General features: G+C 47.4%; 1 protein-coding gene across 5 annotated transcripts in view; it reads right to left on the minus strand.

Moving 5' to 3' along the window:
- Window positions 1–210: 210 nt before the first annotated feature.
- LOC108939322 (arf-GAP with GTPase, ANK repeat and PH domain-containing protein 1-like) overlaps window positions 211–20,062 on the minus strand; it is a 31,364-nt gene continuing 11,512 nt past the window's right edge. For 2 of the 5 annotated variants that reach the window (XM_018760568.2, XM_018760565.2), the window contains exons 2-19: window positions 16,839–16,897; window positions 16,449–16,536; window positions 16,157–16,242; window positions 15,658–15,799; window positions 15,352–15,486; window positions 14,938–15,056; window positions 14,528–14,689; window positions 12,918–13,001; window positions 12,702–12,806; window positions 11,062–11,221; window positions 10,712–10,837; window positions 10,357–10,494; window positions 9,405–9,464; window positions 8,856–9,007; window positions 8,647–8,737; window positions 3,143–3,365; window positions 2,648–2,930; window positions 211–2,251 (exon numbers count right to left, since the gene is read on the minus strand). In XM_018760568.2, the coding sequence (XP_018616084.1) occupies window positions 2,045–2,251; window positions 2,648–2,930; window positions 3,143–3,365; window positions 8,647–8,737; window positions 8,856–9,007; window positions 9,405–9,464; window positions 10,357–10,494; window positions 10,712–10,837; window positions 11,062–11,221; window positions 12,702–12,806; window positions 12,918–13,001; window positions 14,528–14,689; window positions 14,938–15,056; window positions 15,352–15,486; window positions 15,658–15,799; window positions 16,157–16,242; window positions 16,449–16,536; window positions 16,839–16,897 (2,420 nt within the window). In that variant the 3' untranslated portion in view covers window positions 211–2,044. The remainder of the gene's footprint in view (window positions 2,252–2,647; window positions 2,931–3,142; window positions 3,366–8,646; window positions 8,738–8,855; window positions 9,008–9,404; window positions 9,465–10,356; window positions 10,495–10,711; window positions 10,838–11,061; window positions 11,222–12,701; window positions 12,807–12,917; window positions 13,002–14,527; window positions 14,690–14,937; window positions 15,057–15,351; window positions 15,487–15,657; window positions 15,800–16,156; window positions 16,243–16,448; window positions 16,537–16,838; window positions 16,898–20,062) is intronic. The other 3 variants (XM_018760569.2, XM_018760567.2, XM_018760566.2) reach the window with 2 other exon arrangements.

Below are 20,062 nucleotides of genomic sequence, written 5' to 3' on the forward strand. Positions count from 1 at the left end.
AAACATCAAGCGGTACAAGTTTGTTGGTCCGTTGTTCTTATTCTATTCAATTTTGATTTATACACACACACACATTTTCAGAACCGCCTGTCCCATACGGGGTCACGGGGAACCGGAGCCTACCCGGCAACACAGGGCGTAAGGCCGGAGGGGAAGGGGACACACCCAGGACGGGATGCCAGTCCATCGCAAGGCACCCCAAGCGGGACTCAAACCCCAGACCCACCGGAGAGCAGGACTGTGGCCCAACCCACTGCGCCACCGCACCCCCTCTTTTGCTTTATAACAATGGACAAACATCACAGGGCTACAATCTCCCTGCATGTTGACAAATGCAGGTAAATTAGGAAACTTCATAGAAACACAACAACGCCAAAGTGATTCTGCCACTAAGCAAACATAGTCCCTCAGTCCATTTTACTTTGCATGACTCCTAAAAATCAGAGGGGCTGTGATAAAATCTAATTAAAAGACACCTTTTCGTTCAAAAAATTACCCAGCATCGTAACATTTTACCTTTGCAGAGAGGCTATTTTTACAATAACCTTCGTCAATTTCCCCACTCCTTGGTCTGCCGTTTTCAGAGGCGTCCCAGGCATGTTCGGAAAAACATCGTTTTGTCACGTCATACAAATCGTACAGTATAGTTGGGCTATTGCACGTATTTTCACATCCAAATTGTGTAAGAACATCAAGCAGGGACGTGTTTTTCCTCCGGTCCTCTGTTCCAGTGGAGGAAAGTGGCTGATCCAGGTCGTCAAGAACTACACGCTAAGACGGACTTTGCCGGTCCGTGGCTCCGTGGCTTTGTCTCAATGGCTACAGCAGCACATGGATACCGACTAAATGGGAACAATGGATTCTTGGTGTTTTGGATTCATTGATTCCACACGCTGCGTTCTCCCACCCGTCCCACGCGTGGGGGTAATGACACATGTCCGAAAGTGCTGTGAATGTGTTATGCAGCAACTCCTTGCTCTGCTGCTCCAGCAAAGGTCGTCCGCTCCAAGCATTACCGCTTTACTTTGACGGACAGAAAGAGCTTCAACAGAGCCATCGGTTCGTTCCGTATCCACATGTGTGGACGGTAAACTACATTGCCTGTACCACGTTGCTTACCACACGGCCAGTGACACGTGCCAGCTGTTTTAGTGTGAGCTGCTGCCTGCTGTTCTCAAGAACCAATCCTGTAACCCACATACTGCAGCATTTCACTTGAGGATGTTCTGCTCTCCCTTCAGTGAATGCACGTCCCTCGAGCATCAGTGAGGAACATTTTAAATGCTTGGATTAAGTTTTGTGCTCTCACACACAGGGCTTTAGGACATGTGGACGTCTTACAGGTAAAACGCACCCTTGTTCAGTAAGAGTGGAGGTCTTGGTGGGCAGGAGCACTCAGTCATTGGGAGGCTTGGATCCTCCAGCGCGTTCTCGGACTCTCTCCTCCTACGTGCAGAGACTGAAAATGGAGTCACTGCACAACACAACACTCGAAAGAGGACTTATGCTGCTTGAGTGGGGGCATCTCTTCGAAAAAGACACAGCACCTCTTACCCGAACATTGGTCCGTACCGCTTACCGCCAGTCTTGCTTAGACATAATCAGCGGCACGGAGACGATCGAGGTACGTGGGCTGACATCGGTCACCGAGGAATCAATTCTCATGGGCGAAGGAAATTTGGTGGAATGATCTACACAACCTTTTTCGGTGTTGCAAGTTTTTTTTTGATTTTTTTTTTTTTTTTTTGCTGTTATCGATTCTGTGTCATCATCTTCCACTCTTAACTTAGTTCTACTGTTGTTACACACACACACACACACACACACACACACACACACACACACACACACACACACACACGCACAGTCAGTGTTGAGAGGAGGAAATTCACCTACAAATGCAGACAGAGAAACAAACCATCGCGAATGTCAGTGTAGCATCACTGCTGATTCCAGTAAAAGAACCGAAGACCCCTCTGGAGGGACTAGCCTGCTTCTCTGTGGGTGTTCAAACGTATTTCATGAAACCCCTTAGGGGATCTGGTTAGGAAATTCCTCTCCTGGAGTTGGCCCGGCCCAGGCTGGTGGTGCTGCTTTTGCGGGAGAGGCCAGGCGTAGGAGCTGCGGGGGGAACCTCATTAGGGCAGCCGTGCTGCAGCAGGATGTCGGCGCACTCCTGGCTCCCTGCGCGACGCGCCATCGTCAGGGCGGTCTGTCCTTGGGAATCCCTGGCTTTTACATCACTGCCGTACTTTAAGGAGAAAGAGAGAAAGGAGAAGCTTGTAACAGGGGATGGATAGCAGACAAGGCTCAGGGGGAAGATCTCATATAAATGTTTTCAAGGAATTTCACATGACCGCAATCGTTACTAGTGCCTCCGTCATAATAATCAATAATAATCATATAATGAGTTCAGCAATAAGCCAAGTGGTGCAAATGGTTCCTTCTGTTGAGCGAAAAGATAACAGATAACAGCAAGAACCACGGTCTCCCCAGGCCACTGTGTGCAGCTTCAGAGCTGTGAGCAAGGCCAATATTGGGGCAAGATCATCTTGAAGAAGCATAAAAACAGCAGTAATAGACTCTGATAGCCACATCGATCCAAACTCTGGTTTTGAAGTGGCTCAGACAGGCAAGGTGAACTCACCCAGACCAGCAGCTGTGTCATAACAACATCAGCCAGCTGACAAGCAGCATGTAGGGCCAAGCGGTGTGTCAGGCCCTCAGTGGGTGTGCCGGCTGGAGGGGCGTTGATCTCCTCCTTGGTGCTGTGGGCAAGGAGTAACAGCAAACCCGGGAGATCCCTCTCGGTCACGGCAGATAGCAGTCGGGCAGACATAGCCGTTGGCATGCCTGGACTCGGGTCAGGCAGGGGCGCCACAAAGAGCCGCTGTTCATACTTGGCACGGATCCACGACTCCCGTTCCTCGCTGAGACACACATACGAACACAAGCACGGGGGCTGTTACCATGGCAACACACTCCCAGTCCCTACAGCCCTGTTTGGATCACGGGACTTAAAAAGCTTGGAAAGATCAGATGAAAACAACAGCTTTTTAAATAATCTTTCTGTGTGTATCATGGGACAGCTACTGTCCAGCACTCCCCCCCACCCAATTATGTGCAGATCTTCGGCTCTCACCGCGTAGCATTGGGTGTTGGTTTTTTGCGCCCCAGAGTGCGGCTCTCCCAGATGCTGTTAGCCATATGGTTGCCAATGGCCATGAGGACCTGCGTCAGCTCCCGTGGCCAGTCGTCCAGGTCCAGAGAGCGGACACGCGACAAGTGGGTGCCCAGGTTGCGATGGATGCCCGAACATTCGATGCAGATCAGCGCCCCCAGGTTTAGGCTGGCCCATGTTGGGTCTGTCAGGAGCCACAACACACCCATGTTGTCAGGTCACTGAGACAGTGATGTGAAAACACTACCAGCAATACATCACTAGAGGAGGGGCTTAAAACACAGCCTGGGACCAGGTGACAATAACGTCACTACACATGCAACAGTAAAAGCCAGGTAAAAGGAAATGGAGGGTAAGCTGACTAGATGATAGGGAAAAAGGAAAAGTTAAAGAGGCATAACTGAATTTTCCTCTGAGATGTACATCACTTTGGAGAAAAGTGTCTGCTAAATGAATGAATATAAATGTAAATGCATAAGGGAATAATCAACAATGAGACTAGGGTGGGGGTGTGAGAAGTAGGTAAATGACACATTCAGCTGATGCTTTTTTTAGAGACTTACAGTGCTAAGATACTTACAAATTTTCACCCATTTATGCAGCTGGGTAATTTACCAGAGCAATTTAAGGTAAGATCAAGGATACTGCTGCTGGAGGTCGGATTTGAACCTGTGATATTTTGGTCTAAAGAAAGTACCTCTGCTACCAGTTGTCCCAACAATAACGGAATGACTCAATTTTATGTGTCATGACATCTGAGAGATTACACCACAGTTCCACAAGCGAAGGTCATAAGAGCTAAATCCAAATACATGACAAACACCTGCACCTCATTAAAACACCCTATAAAGGAAGACCACCTACCTGCAGTGGTTGCAGAATCCCATTGAGAAACCTCACCTTTCTTCGCACTCAGCATTGTTCTTTACTCTTTGTCAATCGCCCTTCGAATAACAACCTTTGCTCTTCAGACCATGACCACAACTCCTCGGACTACAATCTTCGCCTGTGAACCCCTACTCTTCAGATCACGACTACGACACTTTGGACAACAATCTCTAAGCTTGTGTTCTGACCAACATCTCGCTAGAAACATGACAGAAGATATCACTTCTCTCATGAACGCAGTATAGATTCAACACCTGCATGAGACGTTAGTTAGCAACAAGGAACGTCTCACTGCATATAACGATAAAATCCACAACCTCACCTGCTCCTTGGAACAGATTCTTCAGCTCCTGGAAACCAGAAACCTGCATGATGTACCCGTTTCTCCCTGAGGCATTCTTCAAACGGACATATATCGCACAGCAGATGCGCTCAGCATCACTTTGACAAACATTCCTGAACGAGAGCCATGCAATCTTCTTGCAGAAGCCCGCAGTCGATCCTGCTTCATAACAGGTTCAGTAATAGCAGGAGGTAATTAACACCTGAAGAAAGACAACAGCGGCTCCGGGAGAGATTGTGTTTTCATTGTGGATCTCCAGACCATCTCTGAGCCACTTGTTACAGATGCGCCCTGCGGGAACCAACTGCAGTCCCCTACTGGTGAGGGGTGAGTGGTGTTCTAACCATGCCTCTCAATTTCTTCTCGCTGTCAAGGCCACGTGGGCAGAACAGGAAAAGGAAGTGGAGGCTCTGATCGACTCTGGAGCTGCAGGGAACTTCTTAGATATTGCTGCTGCCAGAACATGTGAAATACCAGTAGAATCCATAGTGTAGAATTTAAACATCAGTTCACTAGATAGGGAACCTCTTGGGACTGGAGTTGTTAAAATTTGGACAGTGCCTGTTACTCTCCAGGTTGGGTTATTTCTTATTGAAATGATTCATTTTTACCTAATCAAGTCTCCCTATGATACTAGGCATTTTCTGCCTCTCAGCTCATGATCCTGTATTGTCACGGAGCACAGGTAAACTGTGTTCCTAGGGGAAACAGCATTTTCATAAATGTCTTAGGGTTTCGTGTGGTACCACATCTATTGAAGACCCACATGCAGAAAACCTGTTAGAGATTCCCGCTTAGTATCATGCCTTATTGTAGATTTTCAGTAAGACGCAGGCATCAGAACTTCCCTCACATTGGTCTTGCGATTGTGCCATTGATTTGTTGCCTGGTACCACACCCCCTAGGGCAAGAGTGTATCCACTCTCCCAATTGGAACAAAAAGCCATGGAGAGTTATACCACTAAAGCTTTTAAACTCTGGTCTTATTTGGCCTTCCACCTCCCCTGCGTCAGCCAGGTTTTTTTTGTCGAAAGAAAGACGGTGGCCTTTGGCCGTGTGTTGACTACAGGGCATTAAATACCATAATGATCAAATACCCTCAGCCCCTACCCCCGATTACCTCTGCACCTGAACAGATTCATGGTGCAACTATCTTTACTAAGATCGACTCCGGAGTGCCTACAATCTGATTAGAATTAGATGAGGGGATGAGTGGAAGACTGCCTTTAGCACCACCCTGGGCCATTACGAATATCTTGTTATGCCGTTTGGTCTTGCCAATGCACCCTCTGTGTTTCAGGCATTTGTGAATTAGGTACACAGGGATATGATAAATAGGTATGTCTTGGTATACCTGTATGATATTCTGGTGTTTTCCCGGTCATATGAGGAACATGTTTCACATGTCAGAGAAGTTTTGAAATGGTTATTAGACCACCAGTTATATGTTAAGGGTGAAAAGTGTCAATTTCACAAAGACACTGTGGATTTCCTGGGGTTTGTTTTGGGTCCACGGGGTGTACAATGGACCCCAAGAAAGCTGAAGCAGTGTCTTCCTGGCCACAACCCAAGTCTGTGAAGCAGCTGCAAAGATACTTGGGTTTTGCTTATTTTTATAGGCATTTCATTAGAGGCTTTAGTAATATTGCTGCGCCCCTGACAGCCCTGTTTAAGGGAACCCCTCGGTGCCTTAATTGGAACCAGGAGGCGCTACAAGCTTTTGAAGACCTAAAGAGGCGCTTTTACTACAACCTTTGTTTTAAGACACCCTGACACCACCTTACACTTTGTTGTGGAAATAGATGCTTCAGAGGTGGATGTGGGTATGGTCCTGACCCAGCAACAAGGCAATCCCCCTAAACTGTTTCCTTGTGCATTCTTTTTCTGCAAATTGTCACCACCAAAAGGAATTACGACGTGGGGAACCAGGAGTTGTTAGCAATTAAGTTGGCATGAGAGGAATGGAGGCATTGGTTAGAAGATGCCACTAACCAATTCCTGGTGTTGACAGATCACCGAAATTTAGAATATCTATAGAAGGCATAAAGGCTAAATTACAGGCAAGCCAGATGAGCTTTTCTTACTCACTTCAACTTCACTGTCACCTATATCGTCCAGGTTCTAAAAATAACAAGGCTGACACCTTCTCTACAGAGTACGAGATCTCTCCAAAACTACAGGTCGAGGACACAATATTTCCATCAACATGATTCATCGCACTGATCTGGTGGGCTCTCCTGCATAAATAAGGGCAGCACAGGAGGAGGAACTGGGACCGTGGGAGCAGCCTGTATGTTCTTTCCAATCTTCGTTCGAAGCTCCTCCACTGGGTCCACGACTCCCCTAGTACAGGATATATAGACATAAGCCGTACACTGAAATTGGCCTCAGAGAGGTTTTGGTGGTCATCCATGAGGAAGGATGTGAAGGACTGATCACATCCACAGGCTAAGCTGCCATGCTAATTGCCTGCTGGGCTTCTCGAATCTCTGCTGATCCCTAATACACCCTGGTCCCATATAGCCATTGACTTCATCACAGATCTGCCCTGTTCGGAAGGGAATACCGTTACTCTGGTGGCGAAGGACTGGTTTTTCAAAGCATGCTGGCTGGTGCCCATGAAAAAACTGCCCTTGGCAATGGAAACAGCAAAGACTTTGTTCCAGCAGGTCTTCCGTCTATATGGCATCCCCAAAGATATCGTGTTGGATAGAGGTCCCTAGTTCACATCCCGAGTTTAGAAGGCATTCTGCTCCTAGCTAGGGGTGTCGGTCAGCTTTACCTCAGGATACCATCACCAATCGAATGGATAGGTGGAGAGACTGAACCAGGAGCTGGGCCAGTTCCTTTACTGCTATTGTGCCCAAAACCAGACCAGTTGATGTTGATACCTCCCCTGGGCAAATTACGCACGGAATTCCTTGCTCCACTCTGACTCACTTGACTCTCTTCCAGGGTGTTCTTGGGTACCAGCCACCTCTCTTCCCTTGGACCACTGACTTCAGTGATATCCTGGCAGTGGATGAGTGGTACAAATGGAGTGAGGTGATTTGGAAGACCACTCATATTCAACTCCAACAAGCCACCCAGTCTCCAAAGGCTCAGGTGGATAGAAGACACCAGATGGTACTGCACTAAGTCAGGCAGTGGGTGTGGCTTTCTACATGGGACCTTAAACTCCACCTCCCTGCAAAGAAACTGTTTCTAATACATAGGACCTTTCAAAACTGTGAAGGGCTTCAACCTTGTCACGTACCACTTGCAGTTCCCTTCCCACTACAGAATATGTCCCACCTTTCCTGTATCCATGCTCAAACTTTATGCTACTTCAACTTTACAGTTTCAACCTCCTGTCAATCCCTCTCCACCCCTGAATGTTGGTGGGGCCTTAGCCTACACTGTTAGGGCTCTCCTGGATTCCAAAAGGAGGAGTGGGAGGATGTACTATCTGGTGAACAGGGAGGGGTATGCCCCAGAGGAGCAGTCCTGGGTATCTACCCCGATATCCTGGATGTAGCCCTCACTGAGGAGTTCCATAGGTTGCACCCCGACCGACCCACGCCTCGCACAAGGGGTCGGCCACCCTTCCAGCGTGGATGTGCAGCTGGAGCTGCCCCTGAGGGGGGGCTCTGTCATGACCTTGGAGAGATCACACCACAGGACCACGGGAGAAGGTCATAAGAGCTAAATCCATGTACATGACAAATACCTGCACCTCAATAAAACACCCTATAAAGGAAGACCACCTACCCACAGTGGTTGCAGAATCTCATTAGGATGCCTCGCCTTTCTTTGCACTCGGCAGTGTTCTCTACTCCCTGCCAATCACCCATTGGATAATGACCCTTGCTGTTCGGACCATGACCATGACCCCTCGGACCACAATCTTCTCCTGCGAACCCCAACCCTTCAGATCACAACCCTCGCTGTTCGGACCATGACTACGACACTTCGAACAACGATCTCCATGCTTGCATTCTGACCGACATCTCACTAAAAAACAATATGAATAACAATATGAAAAACAATATGACAATATGGTATACTTCTACTAAGCACAGGGGGCAGCATTAGTTCACCGAAACAGGGGACTAGTGTACAGGGGAAGAGTCAGAGCTCTGGAAATGGGACATGATGGAAAGGGAAGCGCTGAGTTTCATGTGCATCAGATGAGTCAATGAGGAGGATACAGATCAGTCAGTTCCTGTAGTAGAAGTGAAGCAGGAAAACTCACTCTGAGCACCGCAATCCACACAAAAGCCATTGCCCTTGGCGTTCCTGATAGCTTGAAGAGCCACTGCCTCGCTCTGGCTGCTCCTCCGGGCCTGTGGAGCACGCACCAGAGCACATGACGAGACGAGACACACATGAATGGAGAGAAGGTTCAGAAAGTCACACACTCCCCACAAGTGCACCAATGGGGCAGCGTGACGAGCCACTTACCTTGTTCTTACTGCTCTCGCAGGACTGCAGGCTGGCCAGAATCTGGCTCTCGATGGCCTGCACCCAGGCATCCCGCTCCTCCAGAGTCGGTGCTTCAAAGTGCCAGATCTGGCCTGAGCTGGAGACGATCATGAAGTCGGCGTTCTCCTCTTCTGCAAGTGCGCACAGCCAAAAGTCAAGGGTTCGGAACAATTTTCCAAAATTGATAACAGGAATATTCACACTTGGAGGTAAAACTGATTGGTTAAATGAATGGAAATGGCACACTCTGTGTGTGCGTGGTCAATGAGCCGTCTCTCTGTTCTGGAGTTCGTCCTCCTTCCATGAGGGGTGGGTGCATGCAGATGGAAAAAGGAATGAGCAGCTTGATTACATGCAGGAGTGATGAGGGAAGGAAGTGTCAATGGACTTTATAGGAAGTAGCTGCTTTAACAGACAAGTTGTTGAAAGGACAGTGCGACAGGGGCTTTGAAAGCAGAGCAAAGGCACAGACAGACAGAGAGATGCAATGAGTCAGCCAAAATTCAGCCCTCTATGTGAGTTCGTTACCTGTCTTGTAAATGTTTCTCAAGCTACCAAAGCTTTTTAATTTCCACATTTTGCGCTTGGCTGCAGAGCAACAGATTAGCGATTGTCCCAGGGAGGCAAAGAACAGAGTGAGAGAGAGAGAGAGAGAGAGAGAAAGAGAGAGAGAGAGAGAGAACGGGGTCATTGAAGAAAGAAGGCCTATCAAAGCAGACAATGGCAGTACAGTGGCCACTCCTTGTCTTTGCAGTCCTTCAGCAGGCAGCGATGGCTGGAGAAGCAGAGTAAAAGACTCAAAAATGGGCAAAACAGCCGAGTTCAACGGCAGACCTTCTGCTCTGTTTACTGTACACAGTGCCTTGGAGAAGTATTTAAACCCCTTGTAAGTTATCGACATGGCCTGAGTTACAAATGATACTGAGAAACATTTTCCAAGTAAATGGCTTATTTTGGCTTTGGCAATTTTGTGTTAAAAAGACATGAGTTTGCAATAAAAGTGCTGATTGGAAAAATATGTCTAAGTATAATTTGCAATCCAGGCACTGATGATTTGGAGACAAAGGTTGCAGGTTTGAATTCCACCTCCAGCTATAGTATGCTTAAGCAAGAAATTTACCCCAAATTGCTCCAGCAAAATCACCCAGCTGTATAAATAAGTAAATAATTACAAGTAGATTAACATTGTACGTTGCTTTTGGAGAAAAGTGTCGGCTGAATGAAGGAAAAATTAAATATTAATTTGTTTCTTACGTGAGACTTTTGTCCAAAGCGACAGAGTATTTGACCTGTTTATACAGCTGTTTTTTTGCTCAAGCAGTACAAGGTAGGTTCCCTCCTCCAGGATAATTCACTGCTACACTACTCGCTGCCACTTTATTCCAACAGAGATGTGCACTGTTACACACTGCTCACGCTCTGTCTTTATGGAAATGCCGCTGGTAAAATATGTTGAATCAGCTGATGATTCCATGCTCACCATCAGCCTGACCAAGCGCCGCATCGCCTTTCTGGCTCATACTCTTCTTTCTCCGGTGCTTCTTTCTGTCAGTCATCGGAGACGGTGGTGCGTGGTCTTTCGGAGTAGGGGGGCTACTTACACCTTCAGCAGAAGAATCTAACAAATGAACACAAACACCTACATTACATGGAAGATTTAGAAGCTGTGTTCAGTATCAAAAGCCTTGGTATTGAGACGGTGCAGCTGATTCAGCAAGTAGTGGGACACTGGCAATGGTCATCCTTGAAAGACAACGGTGATCTTAACAATATTTCTCCATACAGATGGAAAATAATTAGTCGTAAGGACGTGTTCAGGTACAACAGTGACATACCCACACTTTGCGCCTTACTGGACACTGTAGATGGACAGCGCTGCACCCCTTTGTCCCCCCGGGGTGAGACGCCCCGTCCACCTGCCTCATCTACTGGCAAGAGACTGGCAGGGTAGGATGGACCTTCTTGGAGGAAGAGAGCAGCGGATGAGATGTCAGTCGGAGCGCACAGCGATTGCAGAAGTAACACTGAAAGGATTATCACTATTGCCCCAAAATTCTCAATTAATTCTCTTCTCAGAATGGTCAAGATTCATTTTAAGAAAAACACAAAACCACTATGAATCACTGGGGAGTCACTGTTTGTGCTTAAGCCTTGAAAGGTGTGGACAGGTAATGGGGTGGCTTACCAGCACCGCCCCCCTCCGGGGCTCCTACGTCCTTGACCATTCCATTGAGACCAGGAGGAGGGACACAAGAAATGACAGCAGCAGGTGGCCGTTTGCCCGGGACCTTCACTGTCACTCGCAACAAGTCCATCTCTTTCCCATGGGCGTTCTGCAGGTAGTCCTGCGAGGTCAAATGTCAGAGTCACTTTCTAGGGTTCAACCTCATCACCACCACTACCAGTCAATGTATTCAAAATCTTTTATTAATTAATGAGAAAACGTGCATTTCCGCCCCAGCACTGTAAAAACAGGAACCTACTTAATTTGAGAAATGTCCATACGCTATCTGTAAAAAGCCGGAACCAGCTGGCATAGCAGTGCAGCAGTTAGCACTGGTGTCGCACAGTGCTTGAATTATTTGATTCGACACAGATTCAGTCCACACTCAACCAGCATGTTCACCCCATGCATGTATTTGCATTACATTGTTGTATTGTTTAAATGGGTGAATGATTTTGGGGTGTTTGCTGTAGTGTGTCTAAAGGTGTCAGTAAAATTCTGGTTTTTATGCATCTGCTAAATGAATTAATGTACATGCAGTCCCTGAATTATGAATGAGTTCCATTCCTAAGTCTGTTTTTAAGTCGAATTTGTATGTAAGTCGGATAATTGTAGATTTCATCAGGACAGAGCCTTTTACATGCTCCATTATTTTTGCTTTGTCCTTTAAAATTGTCCCGATCATTGACCGAATGAACGCTTTTCTAATGTTCTTTGGCATTTCACCTTTTTCCGATTAATTTAGTATTTCCACTTTAGTTTCAACTGTGATCATTTTCCTTTTCTTTGATGCATCGCCATCACTTGCATCACATTTACGCTTTGATGCCATGGTTACGAGGGTAAAAGCAAAAAAATTAAATCCAAATACAGTAACACACAAGACACTGCTAACAGCAACGTGGTTCGACTGAAAAGAAGGAAGTCTTTGTCCTACCCCGGGCCCACGCCCACAAAAACTGACGAATCGCTGTCAACGCACAATGTTTTGATGCACGTTGCAAAGTAGCGCCCGTTTATTATTACGAACCATTGTATGTAACTCAAATTTTTAATATTATAGGTTTTGCAGGGGGGTGGTTAGTAACTACGGGTTGTACGTAAGTTGGACGTTCATAACCCGGGGACTGCCTGTAAATAGGCAATGAAAGGTGCTTCGTATCAACTTAAAATGTCAGTACTTATTTGTGACACCAGGGGGCAGGCAATATGTACTTGAAAAGGTAGGACTAATACACAAAACTGTGAACTAACAAAGTGATCTGTGCCGTTTTCCCTCACGGTTAGAAGTATGTGCACTCAGGCTGTACACTTGAGCCAACGGCTTTGCAGGCGTAGCTGAAGTTTAGCTAGGACACCTGGTAGTGTAGTGGTTACTGCTGCTGTCTTTGTATGTAAAAGATGCAGGTTCACATCCCACCTCCACCTGTAGAACCCTTGAGCAAGAGACTTACCCTGACTTGCTCTGGTAAGTTTACCCAGGTGTGTAAATAATTTCAATCAGCTTGACATTGCTAGTCACTTTGGGGAAACGTGTCAGCTAAATGAATAAACACAAACAAGTGACCCCATGTCAGGTGCGAACACGGTAATGGGCTCACGTTGAAACTGGAGTGGTAGGACAGCATGCCATTGCTGGAGAGAGTGACAAACTTCTTCTTCCACTCCTTGTTCAGCGAGCTTCCACTGCGCTTCCACAGGATGCTCTGGGAACAGACGGTGGACACAGACAGATGCAGGGCACTCGTCAGAGGCGGCATTCGGGAGGACGCCACCGAGGGGGGGCACTGAGTGAGCTGTCCCCGGCTGGCACTGACCTGTTTAATGGAGGTTGGTCTCCCGCTACCCACATCCCCCTTGCTGTCTATGCTCCTCTTCTCAGTGTCACTGCCACGTCGGTTCTGGAAAAGAGGCATTGCGGCACTGTCATACGCCGGCAGCTTGGAGCTGCGCTCACGAACACCACCACAAGAAACGTAATGTTACTTCAATTACAGCATTTTACCTCACGCACCTGTGAGTATGAGAAGGTTAAAAAAACACGTGGTAAGAATAAGCAGTATGTTACAAAGACAGGAAAGCAGTTGGTGGCACAGTGGTTAGAGCTGTTGCTTTCAGATCCAAAGGTTGTGGGGTTTGAATCCTAGCTACTGCTGAATAAGTAAAATGCTCCAATAAAAACCCCTATCTTTATAAATGGGTAAATAAGTGTAGGAAGAGTAACATTCAGAGAAAAGCATCAGCACAGTGAATAGATGGAATGTAACAAACAAGAGACTGCCGTGACCTTTGAGAGATCCTAATGTGCCAGACTCACTGAAGATAATATTCAAGCGAAAAAACATAAGGTGTTTCTTTTGCATCTAAGAACGTGTATTGTGAAAGCAGCAGTTATGGGTTGTTAAAAATAGAGTTAATTCTGATTGCACATTGTTAAAAAAGAAAGAAAAACAATTAAACCTCCAGTAATGTAACCGGTCCCCTTATGAGGCCCTACCCTGTTAAAACCACTATGTTGTATATTTCCTGTTATTTAGGGCGCCTCAGAGGCCAGTCTCGGTCCCTGCGGCTGCGGCAAACACTCATGCATTTGGCTGCCAATGCTGTGAGGCTCCTCCAAAAACTGCCCAATCTGGCAGGCTTCATGCACTAGTAACAGGATTTTTTTTGTCTAACAGAGGGAGTACGGTCTCTGCTTTGGGTTCAGATCTGCCGGCACAGACCAATCTCAACGGGCATTCGCAAAAATGATTCCATTCCACAGATAGTCTGAATTGCAGACATGCTCAGCATGCACCGTTTTGTGTACATTTTGAGGATGCAGCTGTGTTGGCACTGCATGCTGGTTTGGGTGACTTTAATGGTTAGTGATAGAATGGTGCTGTCCTGAGGCCACTTGGTGTTAGAAGGTGTCAGTGCTGCAAGCCTCCGGGCCTCTGGATTCCACATGGCTGCAAAAACCAAGGCTTTAATATGTAAAACATGAGATGGTAATGGACCGCAATGGTAACTGCTGTGCACGCTTTACAGTGTTGGTCAGGACTAAATATTCAATATTTGCTTAATGATCCAAAATATGATGCATCAAGCTAGATTTGACAATGGCTGAGAGGGAGAGGGGGGAGGCTCAACTTGAAGAAGTGGTCAAGGTTGATGGGGAAGGGGGCTCATTGTGAAGAAGTGGTCTAGGTCTACAAGTAAGGGGAACTCAACGTGAAGAAGTGGCCAAGGTCGATAGGGAAGGGTGCTCAATGTGAAAAAGAGGCCTAGGTCTACTAGGAAAGGGGGGCTCAACGTGAAAAAGTTGCCAAGGTTGACGAGGATGAAACAAAAGCTAAGGAGGATCTGTCGTGACAAGGTCAAAATCGTGCCAAGGAAGGTGAAGAAACAGGCAGGCGTCATATAGGGGGAGGATCGGAAGACTCACCGTGAAGAGGGATGTTCGCCGACGAGGGGCATTGCGCAGGGGACCCGGGGTGGCGCTGCCTGCTCCATCTCCCCCTACACCTCCCCGAATCTCCTTGTGGCTGACCACAGGGGTGGAAGGCAGGGAGGACGAGTAGTCACTGCTCTGGCCTCCATTACTCGCCTGGAAAGGTGGATGGAGTTACACTGAACAGTGGCAATAAGGGAGCATGATAAGATATTCAGTGGGAGACAGGAAATGACACAGACAGAAGAAACGTCACCTGTCTGCATCTACAGTTACTGCATGCTGACAATGCAGCAGCTATTAAAACTGCGCCTCACTCCTTACGTCACTTTTTGAGAAAACTCCGTACTTGAGATTTCATCCATTGTCACATGCATGCCTGGTTTACATAGCAGGGGTCCTACCTGGCCAGGAAAGGCCCCTGACACAGGTGTTGAGCCTCCTGAGTGGTTGGGTGAGTTAGGCAGAGACTTGCAGGCCAGCTGGGATGTCTGCTTTTTGTAGGCAACAATCTTCTGGGCAGCTGTGAGAAAGGAAAGGAGGAAAATAGAAATTAGTTGGGAAACTAACACATGACTTTTAGTGAGGAAAAAGACAACCATAACCTAAGATATCACACAGAAGAGTTACCACCCCCAAAAACAAATGAAGAAGTGAGAGGTCTTTATATGCTGTACTTCCCTTTCCGATTTATTTCCTTTATAAATCTGAGTTCATTATGAGTGCAGCTAGTGGACAGTTCAGCATCACTACTGAAACGTCGCAGAAGCAGATAGAGAAGACAGGCCAGGCGTGAGGAGGACGTCCCGAACAATCACCCTCTTTGAAGACACGATCCACGTTGAAACCGTAGGTGGCGCAGGTCTCGTAGTAAGCGCAACGCCGCACATCCGCACACAGCCTCCGCGCTCGCTCGTCCTCGATCGTCCGCGGGTTGGTGCTGCTGATCTTGTCTGAAGAGCGGAGACGGTCACTCATTCATCCACCCCGCACTCTTCCCCTCCCAGCACTCCGCTCAGCGCGAAACCCATTTGTGCCCCTTGCTGAGAGTTCCCATCATAGATGGCCCCAACACAGGCAAAAGGATGCGATTGGGAGGGATGCGCTGGCATCACCCTGCTTACCTTGCGTCCCCACCACGATGAATGGAATCTCAGAAGTATCGCGATGCGCACTCAGCTGGCTGTAGTTGTTATACACCTCCTGGAAGCTGTTCTCATTCTCTAGACTGAACACCAGAATGACAGCGTCCACCCAGTTGCTAAACTGCAGATGGTGGCAAGAAAAGAGGAACGAGGAGAGCCACTTTAGCGCTCGGACCAGGGATTGCTGTCTCCGCACTCATCTAAAATTCACCAGGAAATCTAATCGCAGAGAGAAGACACCAAGTGCAGAGAGACTTTTCAACTCTTGGAACTGCCGACATCGAGTAATACACAAATAGACAGCAGTGCAATGATTAAGAGAACAGACAAGCGTTCCAGTTTACAGACTTCAGAAGGTGGACTGCTGTGGTAATAGGAAAGACTGATTTGACCTTAAAGCTACGTAAATGCGCTGCACATTTTTAACATGCCAGTCAGGGGATGAAATAAACAAGGCCACATACAAATACGGACATACTTGTGCAGCTGGAGGTCCGCACTCTTCCCTGATTAACATCAGGTAACTCTGTCCGTCAATCTGAACCTCTTTCTTATACCTCCCTCCTAACAGATGGAGACATGGTTAGTACCACAGTAAAGACGAGTCAATACTGTAACAGAGACGTGTTCAGCAGCTGTGGCAAACAGAAGGTCAATAAAGTCACCAAGGATGAGTCGAAATTGTCGGGAAGAGGTGATTACGATGGAGGAAAACCAAAAAGGTCGATAAAGTCACAGGTTTAAGGCAGGTGCTGTTTTTTATGGTATACCTTCAGGAGACTCGAGAGGAAGGTAGCTCCCAGTAATGTATCTGTTCACCAGAGCTGCCTGGCCGCTACGCAGACTGCCTAAAACCCCCTGCGCACAGAGAAAGGGGGCAACAGTTATGCTTCACATGCCAGAATAAATGTGGAGTAAGCAAATATAGCACACACACAGAATACATGTACCATACACATGCATGGTGAAAACAGTGTATTTATACACAGACTACACAGCACACGTCCGCACACAAATGCTCTCATCTTATTACGCTAAACATTGTAATTACCTATTAATTACTTATTTCCCCCCCTAGAAAGACTCGAGGAGACAAGAGAACAACAGACAGGAAGCAAAACACATTGACAACCAGAATTGTGGAAACAAATTTCGGGTACCAGACGAAGCTCCGGGACAGATCGGCTGAGGGTCCATTCCTGACTGTTGGCACACGCCGCTGGAAGACACAGGGGAACAGAAAGAGACATGAAGTGGACAGAAGGACCTTCATCAAGTGCACAATTGGTATTATGGGCGGAAACACCGATCAACAACATTTGCAAGTTGGAGATCGTTTAAAAACAACATATTGTGTTTGTGTGTGGAATTGAATATGATAAGTCCTGGCACTCCTCCGGATACATCATCCCATTCGAACGGTGGGAAGTCACTGTTGTCGGATGGAAATCGTCCGAATTCATTTTTTGCTCAAGTAACCGCATCGGACTGTCAGCCGACACGAGACTGATGAGAGGGGTGACGTGCTCTGACACTCGGGGGTGAGTCACCCAGGCCGCATTCGCCGTGGGGGAGCCTCTGTAACACAGCTGTAAGGACAGTGCGGACACAGGGTGAACTCGGGCCTCGTCTTCACTCCATTACCTCGCCCCAAATCCCCTCGCCAGAACGTGCAGGCACCAAAGTCGCAAGCCATCAGCAGCGGTTCCCCCTTCACATATTGCCTGCCTCCATCCAAACACGGTAACATGGTATGATGGTGCTGTCATTCCGAGGGCTTTGATCTGGCTTGATGGGTCACATGAGGACGACAGTGCACTCCAAACCTCTGTCCATTCCAGGTGCAGCACCGCAGGAGATGTGAACAAGGCACGAGGGAAAACCCAGAGCATGTGAGTCAACCTACTTTTGTAGGACATGGCTGGTGAGTGTCAGGTCTGTTGAGGGCTCTGGGCCAGGGCACCGGTAAGGACAGCTGTGTCCGTGTGTGCGGCAGTGTGAAGGAGCGCTCGTGGGAGACTTGTACTGAAGCTATGATTGGACGAAAGAAGGTAACACGGGAGGAGTGCAACAGCTGCTCGAACGTTAGGTCGCGGCAAGCTATTTTAGTTCCCATTTAGCTGCAAAGGCACTTCAAAACAGCTTCACATAGGAGTGAGAGGGGAAAAGGGCAAAAGGGCAAGAGAGAGGCAGGAGATGAGAGGCTCCCACACAGATTAATACGATCGGCCGCATCCCCCCGCAAGCACTGACCTCCACGTGCAGACAATTTCTCTCTATCTCAGTGCAGCTCGTGTCAAAGGGCGCTTTATTGACACTACTACATGAGGACTGCTGCCAAAACGATCAGACAGTGTGATCCTTATATTCGGAGAACACACTCCATACAGAAATCCCCGTGCATCCGGACCTGCTCTGTTCAGAGACACACTGTGTAATTGTCATATCTGACTGACATTGATAGAGCTTGCTTTCTGTCCTTCTTTTTGGAAAGAATGGCAGGGAATCATCCTCGGCTCCCCCCTTTCTATGCATCCCTCCTGCTCCCTTCCTGCCTTCAGCACCCAACCTCCATGAGACAGACATCTTTCACAGCCCTCACTGTTGCCAAGGCAACTCTTCCTCCAGCCACTGCCTTGCTCTGCATCCGCGAGTCGCCATGTATATAAATCTCACACACAGCCTCACGCATACTGATATAACGGCACTTTACACACATTTAAATATGGCCTTCAGCTCGACAGAAAGCAAAGAAATCACTATGCTCTGCATGGCAAAATATTAAATATTTTAATATTATTTAACAGCGCAGCTTTACAATAACACTCTTTTGGAACATCTTGAAAAAAATTCCAGTTAGCCTGGTTTTCCATTTAAATACCAAGTAACCATACTGAAATATAGAAGAGGTTCAGCTTCAGTCAAAATGAATACCATTCGGTTTTACCAAAGTTTCAGTGATCTCCCTTAAGAGTAGCCCCTTCTTCTCGCCTTCTGCTGTTTCTCAGCACCAGAAGGCAGCCAGCTCTGTGGGCCGCTTCCGTCAATTATTTATATTACACTTATTCCTGACAAATTATTCAGCACTTACAGCAATTGGAGATGCTCATTTGTCACCATCCATGGAAACATTGCTGGGGCACTGGGTGCTCCATATGGGCTCTGACCCCCCCACTGTGGTTCTAGTTTCCCCGCTGGGTGAAAAACACCAGGGGGAGCTCGAGGGTTCCTTCTCCATCTGCTCCCTCCCTCATTAGGTTCTCACATTACCCTGCCCACCTTCCCCACTGGACCCTCATAAGATGCCAGTTCACCTCCTCTTCTAGGCTGCTCCTGACCCCAGTCTCAGATAGGGAGCGAAAACCAGTCAACAGTATGTGTCTTTTCTCTTCCCTGACTTACTTGTCCTCTTAATTTCACTTTCTCACAAAGACCTCGACTTCCAGCCCACAGAGCATGTGAGATGGTGCTCGACCCTAATGATCAAACTGAGGCAAGCGTCATCAGCCTCCTGGGTCCGTGGATCTTCCAGCTGCTGTTCGATCACTCGAGTGAAGGCTACTAAAGAAGGCTGGTTGCCCAAGAGGGTTCATCATGCAACGTTCTACAATCGTTGCAGTGAAAAGACAAACCATGTTCTTAGAATTTCATGGAAAAGGCTACATTTGTTTAAACAAGTTAACCAAATACTCAACAAGGGAATGAAAAAATCCAGGCCTGATGTCTCCCAGCAGGCTTGAGACGTGACACAAAGAGCAGCGAGGAAACAGAATCGGAAGGAAAATGGTACGGGCCAAATGTGGGCGAATACACAGCGGGTGGAACATCAAAGACGGGATTAGGACCCCCGCTGTTTCCTGCATGGTTTGCATTGAATCTGGTTCCGTACAAATGTTTCAGATTGGAGGAAGGAGTGATGGTGGAATTGGAGAAGGGCAGCGAGGCCAAGAGAAGCATGGAAAGAAGCCGGCAGCTGAGCCAAAAAACCCTACACATGATATCTTCAGGTAGCCCAAAGTATTTAAAAGCTCGCCCCATGCATGTGGCAGGGATTACCTCTTGTTCAGAAATGAAAATGCTCTGTCTGAGATAAAGCTATAGTCGAGCCTGGGATCAACAGGATTTGTATTACAATGGCTCTAGCTGTCACTAAAGTCAAAATGGCAAATAGTAATAAGTCCATACTGTGGCAGGATTTTCTCTAATAGCCAATTGGCCCTGGTGTTAAAGATTGCAACCAGGCTTATCCAGTTTGCCATTTCACGTCCGAGTTTAAGTGTGGCAGTATACCGGTATAACACTCATACAGTGGCCTACTTTTCCTCTCTGTTAATGCAAAGCACAATTTAATACACACTGCGATGTCAAGGTGTGCACAGGCGAG

Source organism: Scleropages formosus, chromosome 19 (assembly GCF_900964775.1).
Source record: "Scleropages formosus chromosome 19, fSclFor1.1, whole genome shotgun sequence".
Classification (NCBI taxonomy): Eukaryota; Metazoa; Chordata; class Actinopteri; order Osteoglossiformes; family Osteoglossidae; genus Scleropages; species Scleropages formosus.